This window comes from Asparagus officinalis, chromosome 5 (assembly GCF_001876935.1).
Source record: "Asparagus officinalis chromosome 5, Aspof.V1, whole genome shotgun sequence".
Classification (NCBI taxonomy): Eukaryota; Viridiplantae; Streptophyta; class Magnoliopsida; order Asparagales; family Asparagaceae; genus Asparagus; species Asparagus officinalis.
Window position 1 is genome coordinate 129841707 of NC_033798.1, and position 10124 is coordinate 129851830.

The following is a 10124-nucleotide window of genomic DNA, read 5'->3' on the forward strand; positions in this document are numbered from 1 at the left end:
GAGCTTTTTTGAATATGGTGTCATAAATGTAATCAACTTTTTGTCATTCGGAACTTTGAGCGGACAGTGATCCATATAATTTGAATGGTTTTGAGCTCTTTGATTGTTTTTGTGTTCAGTATGATGGAACAGATGCTGAACTTGTTATTATTCAGAGAGTTCTTTCATTGTATCATGCTCAGAATGAGGTAGCAAAATGTTAAAACCTTTTGCCCATTGATATCAATGAGTTGACACTGATTCTTACGGGTATGCTTTGAGCTCTTAGTGGTTGTATTTATATTTCACTTCCTGTCACTCACACTATAGATTCTAGTATATATGTAGTATAAATTTCAGCACACTTGAACAACTGATTTCTGCTCTATTTGATTGCTCGAGGTCTTTGAGCATTTTAAAAGCGCAAGGGTCTTTCTCACATCCTTGAACCTCCCTTTGTACATACATATACATGCACATGAAAACTGGAAAGCTATACAAACTACAATCCTTAGGACCCCTTTATTTTCCAAAAAGACAGAAACATTGTCGCGCTATAGTTGATGATCGAGCTTTCCTCATGGTTCGCTTGCTTGTTATATGTTATGGTGGGGTTGTATGGATCCGCATGAAGCTCTTCGGTTAGATGAAGTTGATAACCTCCAAAGGGGTTTCTTGTTGGTTGGCTTTGATGATGATGATGATGATGATGGATGATGATGATGAGTGAGGGTGAGCCCTTTCTCTGATCTCCTTAGCATCATCTCCCACATTACTTGTACATCTTGGTATCCACATGTTTCCACATCGTTGTGGAGCTTTAGGATTCCGCCTCCTGTAAAATGTTTTAACATTACAGGCAAAAGTTAGTTTAACTATTTACATTTTGCATGTTTTCTTCGGTTAGTTTGCAGATATCACCCCTTGTACTATGAGGATTTTAGCCATTTATAACCCTAAACTATTCTCTGATAATACACCACTGCCCTAGTTCTATCTCTGGTTGGGGATTTCAAGGGTAATTAATAGATGCACCTTGTCTTGCCGGAAATTGCTCAATTAGGATATTATATATTTTGACATTAAGATGAGCAAATTAAAAAGAGCTATAGCTAGTTCTGATTCTGGCTGAGGTATTTCTTCAAGGGCTATAGATACCCTTTGTCTTGTTTTGTGATTTCTCAATTTGGATATTGTTTAGACATAATATGAGCAATAAAAAAAGAGCTAAAAACAATCTAGAAATCAAAGCGCCCGTTATCCCTGCGTTACCTAATTTTGGATTTTATTAATTGCTCATGTGGGTAGCATGGTGTGAATTTATTTAAAGTTGGGTATGGCTCAACTCCCTCCCATCTAAATATCATAAAAAAAGATCATGATGTCTACAGTACCCCCAACTGGGTCTTAGGATAGGGACCCTGCTACATTTTCTAAATATTTGGTAAACAGAGAGAATTTTTGGAGCGTGTATATTTGTTGGTTGTAATGTTTAATTATTTGACTCAGTGCGAACTGTTTGGTTAGTTGGTGAGAAAGTAACAAATAAATGGTACTGATCCCTTCAATTTAATATCCATGCGGACGTTGGTTTAATTGTCTATCATTAAAACCCCCAAGAAATAAGGAGATGAAATGTTGTCTCTGGATAAAAATTTCTCGTGAGCCCCCTAAAGAAAATGCTAACATAAACACAAACTTCTGCCTAATTATCTGAATGGCATATGGGTCATAACATTCTTCAATTGTCGTTCTCATTTTCAAAATTTAGTAATTTGATAGTAGTGAAATATTTCATTTGGGAAACAGATGCTGTGAGTTATATTAACTATATTTTGTTGTTCCAGTTAGCAATGTTAACACAATGCATCCAGATTTATTGGAGTAATATTGCTAAGCAAATCAAGGATTCAATTGTCTAGTAGCAGAGAGACCACTGTTTTGATTAAAAATATCTATTACTCAGCACTCCATTATGAATTTTAGCACTTAAACATACCCAATGTGTATTAGACTCATTCATATTTTCCATTTTAGTTAGAGAAATGATAACTGTCAACAAAATAATAGACGGTTTTAATCAAATCCACCGCTTCTTAGAAGCAGTGAGGATCCAAATACCAGACATACCAAATGTGTATGCGTCTCATTCCTGATTTTCATTTTAATTAGGGAAATGACAACTGTCAACAAAATATCAGACAGTTTTAATCAAATCCACTGCTTTTAGAAGCGGCGAGAATCCAATTTCTAAACATACGCAATGCGCATTAGACTCATTCATGTTTTTTTAATTTTAATTAGAGAAATGACAACTGTCAACAAAATAATAGACGGTTTTAATCAAATCCACTGCTTTTTAGAAGCTGCGAGGATCCAAAATATTCTAAACATACCCAATGTATATGACACTCATTCCTATTTTTCATTTTAATTAGAGAAATGACGGTTTTAATCAAATCCACTGCTTTTAGAAGCGGCGAGGATCCAATTTCTAAACATACTCAATGTGCATTAGACTCATTCCTATTTTTTATTTTAATTAGAGAAATGACAACTGTCAACAAAATAATAGACGGTTTTAATCAAATCCACTGCTTTTTAGAAGCTGCGAGGATCCAAAATATTCTAAACATACCCAATATATACGAGACTCATTCCTATTTTTCATTCTAATTAGAGAAATGACAACTGTTAACAAAATAATAGATGGTTTTAATCAGATCCACTTCCTTTTAGAAGCGGCGAGGACCCAAATCCAAATTCATGCGGCCACCTTTATAACCACAAATAGATAGGGATTTTGGAGACTAATTAACTCTTTTCTTCCCCCACCTCTTTATTTATTAATTTGTGGTGGGTACGGTGACCATGCTACACTTGTAGCCTCTCTGAGTTATTATACAACATTGGCCCTATTTGCCAAGGGAATATACTCCTAAAATTATCCTTAGGAATAAAGCTTAAACCATTAATGCCAATCCAAAGCAAAGGTTAAACTCCTTGATTATCTCCCTTTAACTTGCGCCCGATAAATTCAGCCAGTGGATAATTTGGTCATATAGGCCACTTAATTAAAGATATGATGATGTACCCTTTGCAAGTAAATCAAGCAAAGGGAGATATTAACTTTTAATTAATTATCTCCTAATGAGGAAACTAGTTCATCCTCCCTAGCCAATAGTCCAACATTAGTGCTCTTGGTGGATAAAGGGAGGTGCCGTGGCAAATTAATTCACTTTTCGGCTATCCAATTGGCGGTAAAAAGTCACTAATTATTCACACCTTTCTTTTTTATTTTTTTACCGACCCACATAAAAACAGTAATTTTTAAAGGAAAAAAAACCCAATAAGAGGATTAATAATAAGAAATAATTTTGCATTCGAAATTATATTGTTACTAATTTTCTTAAAACTCTACAGCGAGAGTTGGAAATGAATCATGAATACGTCCCTATAAAAACAGTAATTTTTAAAGGAAAAAAAACCCAATAAGAGGATTATTAATTTAACGTACACTCGATCAAAATGCAATGGGAAAAAAAAAAGAGCCTGTTAATTTATGCTTCAAATGCAATCAAACGTTGTAAGCAATCTCTCTGGTATATAGTTTGGTCTCGTATATTAACACTCGTCATTTCGCTTCTCCGAAAATTAATCCAGATATCATAATTAATTATAAATGCTGATGAGCGGGTTGAGGTGATTATATAATTAAGTGCTGTTGAAAGCACAGGTTAGTGATCGAGAGGGTTTTATACGCAATTTATAACCTTCTAATAATAATAAACAATTATATGAGATTTTAATGAAATTAAAACTTTCAAAAATAGCCAAAAAGAAAAAAGAAAAAAAAGGAATAATAATCTCAGTACCGTCCTTTCTGCCGGCGGCCTTGACTTTGGCGGAGACGGCGACCCAAGCCTTCTTAACAGGGAACAGCACCCTGTGCCACCACGCCATGCCGGCGAGCGGGGGGGCTCCTTAGGATCCTCCGCCGGCGTACGGCGGCGTACCTCACCGCGAGCACCGGAACCACCTCCCTGCCAGCTGTACGTACCTCCTCGGACGATCGAGCTTCTTTGTTAATTCGTCAGGGAAATAATAGTTAATACTGGGTTTACGTACACTTGGAAATTAATTGAGTTATTAGTTGTATATATATATAGAGAGAGAGAGAGGACTGTGGCAAGTGCCACGTAAGCTAGTGACTTGGCAACACGTTTCTCGTTGCTCGCGCCATGCGCCTCGCTCTCAAGCTCCCTCTCTCTCTCCCCCCTCTCTCTAGATCTCCTCTTTGTGTCCGTTTCTTTGGTTGGATCCCCCACCACGGTTTCGGTGTCAACAGCTTTTTATCTCCTTCGTTATTGACTGCATTTTTGCGGAAAGGACCCTCAAGTTTGGGGTTTTCGCCTTAGATGTCGGCAGCGAGCACGGGCGGTCTTGTGGGGATTGTCACGATCATGGTCGTTTAGATGTCATGTTCTTCTTAGGGCAAACCTTTTTCTTTCTTTTAATTTTTTTTGAATATTTTGTTTAGGGTGTGTGGATTTTTTTTTTAATTAAATAAAATGTACACAACATATTGTCCATTCGTTTTACTATAATATCATAATTTATTAGTTTAAACTAAAACAATTGCCGCTGACTGCTGGAATGCGACAGGAATGACCGCTATTTTAATATATGTACATTAATAGATTTTTTTTTTTGAAATAATATTCGTCTTTTTTATAAGATATAAAGTATTTCTTTTTCAGTTTCCATGTGTTCCGCAATATTACTATCTCTACGTTCAATTCTAATGAATTTAACATATTACGATTCAACTTGTAATTCCACAAGAAGCATAAAGTGAAATTGTTCATGTAGCAAAGTGAAGTATTTGTGGATAATTCTTCCCATCAGATTAAAACTAAGGATACCTAATTGAATTCTTTTTCCGTAGTTATGACTATTTTATGTACCCGAATTACCATAAACTAAAATTCAATCTCTTAAGGGAAGGTAAATTATACTATTGTCTCTTGACATAAATATCTATGTTAAAGTTTTTGCAGTAAGAGTATTCCGAATTTCCTTAGCAGCAGCGACCTCCTTAGTACAAAACAAACAAACAAACAAATAAATAAAGTAGGCTCCATCAACACATTTGATTAAAGAAGATGTACAATTAATTAGGTAGATTCCACCAAGATTTTATACTTTTCTAGAGTCCATCATTCATTTCCTATCCAAACCTATTGGCCTAGAACCATTTTGATACACTCCTAGGCCTTTGAATTTTTTTTTTTGGATATGTACATTTAGGAGATGCCAAACATCTTTTTAGAAAGCATATATAAAATAATATACAGTTTAAAAATGTTAAGCAAAAGATCTCAAATTAATATAATAATTGTTGATTTCAATCATAACAAAGATTTGTGTTTTCTTTTCTCTTCTAAAGATAATGTCTTGATCTTCTTTAATACATGCCCCATCTCTTGGTCGTGTAACATTCCTCTCCAATGGAAAAATAAATATTTATATACACGTATATATAATATAGAGATACTGTGTATAATGTGGCAGCTCACTTAACGAGTTATTAAGAGATAAACACGTGGTGAGACCCACCTTAAAGTGGCAGCTCACTTAATGGGCTATTAAGAGATAAACACGTGGTGAGACCTGTTAGAAATTGTGGTTAAATCTGGAATTAAACAGTGAAATATGATGTGCTGTAATTTTAAACTTTTTCAAGTTAACCATTGTGTGTTTAAGAAACATTGTGCTTAAAGCAATATTTGGTCTATTCCGGTACAAGGATCCCAAGGCCAAACTGCTTCCAGGAACAACAGTACAGTACTCTGGTGTGCACCAATCCAGTACTGTCAAGATCTCCTCGATCTATAAGATCTTTCAGTCAAGGCAAAGATATCCTCGATCTCAAAACCTTTCGGTTCAAAACCTTTCGGTTTAAGGGCAAGTTCCTGCGGGCACAGATTCTGCAGCAGCAACACAACAACAACAACAACAACGTCGATCTGACGTTCGTTTTCAAGCTCGCATGTGTATACTGACGTTCGTATTCCACGCTCACGAGAGTCTGTTCATGAGCTGCCCAAGGGCGCTTTTTATAGGCCTCTAAGGCCAGCTCAAGAGTCACTCGCAATTAATGTGATTGTTACAATTCTCAATAGCAATTAAGATTATAACATTAATGTATTAAATTGCTCTAAATACTGTTGTAACTGCTGCATGCGGTAACTCCTGAATACGAGACAATCAATGGATGTGTTGCTACGTAACGCGAGGGTCACGACTCAGTAAATAAGACGAACCTTGTTTGACAAACGAACCTTATCAAACAGGCGAACCTCGTATGGCAGACGAACCTCGTCGAACGAGCGAACATCGTCAAACAGGTGAACCTCGTATGACAGACGGACCTCGTCGAACGATCGAAACTCGTCAAATAAGCGAACCTCGTTGAACGAGTGAACCTTGTCAAACAAGTGAACCTCGTATGACGGACGAACTTCGTCGAACAAGCGAACCTCGTCAAATAGGCGAATCTCATCTGATCTTGTGAATCAGATGAACCTCGTCTGACTTTGGGAACGCTAGGGTTACACCCTCGTGCGAATGCGTAGCTCATCTGCATGCTGCGAAGCAGCCTGTGAGGCAACCTTCGTGGTGACCATAGTGGCAGCCAACGTGGCGCCACCTCACCCCGATGCCTCCGTACGAAGTGCAAAGTGTGCCTAACAAAGTGTCACTTAGTGCCTCAGCCCGATTAGCCCCGATCCCCGGCCTATTGGCCCACAACCCACGGTCCCTGGTCCCCAGCCCACGGCCCATGGCCTATGACTCACAACCCACTAGAACTTATGAGGGATTAATTCAAATAAAATACTTTTCGGCTTGCCGTTGGTAAGCCTCGAACAAGGGACCTTTTGAAACACCAAAACATTAATTTTTCACTAGGCTACTAAGCATTTATGAAAAGTACTTATAGTTAATATATATATAGTTTGAAAACTCATTTTGAAAAGCTGTTTTGACCAAAAAATCCAACAATCCCCCATAAGTTTTTAAACTAGTATTGTGTTATGATGTTGTCGTTTCAATCATTATGCATAAGGTAGATGTCGTAAGGACTTGAATCCCCCTTAGACTAACTAAATAGAAGATAGATGCAAGGTGTCGTAGAGACTTGAACCAGCACATGTCTAAAATCCAGCGATCACACAAGATCAAACTCATCTGTGGTAGTTTTCACTTTGAACCACACTTGCCTTTACCTTTGCACATTAATGGCCCTGTGCTTATCCTGGTTTCTACTAGGGCTCTAGGTATCTTTCCACAAGACACCACATGAGACAACCAAATCTCCATCCAGGCATAGGTGGGTTCTTTAGGCATGTTTCCTATCAAACATCCCGCATCTGAAATGCTTTGAACTCATTAAGGATTAAGAGTCATCCTCTCTCATTATAGGATTCTAGGTAAGTCCTTTAGGCGTGTTTCCTATCTAACACCCTACATCCGAAATGTTTTGGACCCATTAAGGCTTAACAACCAACCCCTTTACATGATAGGATTATCGGTGAGTCCTTTAGGCATGTTACATATTCAACATCTCGCATCCAAAATGCTTTGGACTCATTAAGGCTTAACGGGCTAGACAATCTCTTTACATGGTAGGATTTCACTTGTAAATCTTACTAGACTTTTGAACCAATCATCTTATCATTAGTAGCGTAAGATTTGGTAGGATTTCACTTGTAAATCTTACTAGACTTTTGAACCAATCATCTTATCATTAGTAGCGTAAGATTTGAACTAATAACTTGACGAAATGGTAAGTGACTTTTGAACCAATCATCTTATCATTAGTAGCGTAAGATTTGAACTAATAACTTGACGAAATGGTAAGTATTTGTAAGACTCACCAAACTTTATAAATCTTACTTGACTTTTAAACCAGTTATATTTATTATTAGTAGCGTAAGCTTTGAACTAATAATTGGATGAACATGATAAGTATTTGTAAGACTCACAAAACTTTAAGACCCATTGCAGGAAACGTCCTTTCGACTATGTTCTTTTTTAGACCTTTAGTCAAAGGATTAGCCACATTTTCTGAAGACCGGACGTCAATCACCGAGATGACTCCTTGGCAAATGAGTTCTCTCAAATAGTCATGCTTCAGACGAATGGTCCACTTATTTCCATTGAACAATGAGTTCGCTGCCACAACACCCGTTGTCTGATTATCACAATAGATTGTAATTGCGTCTTGTAATTCTATCGATGGAAGATCTCGGAGAATACAACTGAGCCACTCAGCTTCATCTCCTGCAGCACAGAGTCCGAAGAACTCAGATTCCATCGATGACTGTGCAATCATAGTTTGCTTCTTAGATTTCCACGAGATGGCAGCTCCGCCCATGATGAAAACAAAACCTCCAGTATGTCTGCAATCATCTGGTTCTGAGCATCAGCTCGCATCTGAATAGCCTTCGATTATAGCCGGATATCCAGTGTAGAATAGGCCCAAACCTGTTGTTCCTTTTAAGTATCTCATTAATCTCTGGACAACATCCCACTGAAGTTTTCCAGAATTACTTGTAAGCATTCCTACAACGAATGCTATATTTGGCCTTGTGCAGCTAATCGCGTACATAAGACTTCCAATTATCTTTGAGTACCTTAGCTACTCTACTGGTATTCCAGTATTCGTTTGAAGCTTCTTGTTGTAATCATACGACACTGATAGTTCTGGCAGGTCGTAGTAGCCATACTTCCTTAGTATGCTCTCGACATAATAAGATTGGGACAATTCAATACTCTCTTCAGAGTATATAATTTTGATTCCGAGAATCATGTTCGCATTTCTAAGGTCCTTCATGCAGAACTGTGCCGAGAAAAATTTCTTGGTAGATGTTACTATCTCCAAATCGTTCCTGATGATGAGCATATCATCCATATAGAGGCAGATAACCACCACCTTTCCTTCAGTGACCTTGATGTATAGGCACTTGTCAGACTCACTAACTTGATACCCATTATTGCGAATAACCCCATCGAACTTCTCATGCTAGAGTTTCGGTGCCTGCTTAAGTCCATATAGAGACTTAATAAGTTTATAAACTTTATCAGCTAGAGCATCAAGTCCTTCTGATTTCTCCATGTAGATCTCTTCTGTGAGATCTCCATTAAGAAAGGTAGTCTTTACATCCATCTGATGTATGACGAACATTTTTATCGCCGCCCATCCGATAAGCACTCTGATGATAGTGATCCTGCAAACTGGTGCATAGATATCAAAGAAATCTATCCCTTTTCTCTGAGAGAATCTTTTCACCACCAGTCTTGTTTTGTACTTCTCAATAGTACCATCAGGACGAAGCTTTTTCTTGATGATCCACTTGCAACTAATAGGCCTAGCACCTTCTGTAGGCGTCTAAAAATGCCTATGGGTGTCCGCACACAGCTCGAGACGGAAAGAAGACGATGAACGTCGTTATCTGAGTCTAAGAGGATTATCTGACATTGACAAGCGCCTGAAGCAAAACAGCAAACCGAGTGGCCTGCACGCTTATCAATCAGCTCGCGCGCGTCGGTCAACACGCGCGCGTCAATCAGCTCGCGCGCATCAATCAACGCGCGTCCAAACATCATTTCGCGTGCATCGGTCAACACGCGTGCATCAATCAACACGCGCGTATATCAACCAACGCGATTTCGATAGTCAATCCCGCAACAAAGCATGCAAGTCAACAAGACGGTCAAACACGTAAAACGGTGAAAAATACAAGTCCCGAAAGAGTCGAAAAACCAAAAGAAAGTGCCAAGCTACGGAACCCGCGCCGATACGGGACAGCCGAAACCGACCCGCACCAGCGTGGGTCGGCCGGGTCGGCCCCCCCCGCCCCCCGCCCCCCGCGGGTCAGATTTCTCCCGCATGCTGTTTTAACCCCCTGTTCAGTTTTTGATGGGTTTTCTCGGGATTTGTTAGTTCCTGAGCATCCCAACTGATCTGATATCATCCCCAAACGTTGTTAATCAGTTATTAACTGAAGATAAGGAGAGATCATTCATTATTATCCCAAATAACCGCTTCCGAAGCTTATAAATACGAGCTCGGGTACTCA

General features: G+C 38.5%; 1 protein-coding gene across 1 annotated transcript; it reads right to left on the reverse strand.

Moving 5' to 3' along the window:
• LOC109841349 lies at positions 345-4295 on the reverse strand. The gene is made up of 2 exons (XM_020410282.1): positions 3855-4295; positions 345-814 (listed from the first exon to the last, which is right to left on the reverse strand). The coding sequence occupies exons 1-2, from the start codon at positions 3940-3942 to the stop codon at positions 576-578; spliced, it is 327 nt and encodes a 108-aa protein (XP_020265871.1). The 5' UTR covers positions 3943-4295; the 3' UTR covers positions 345-575.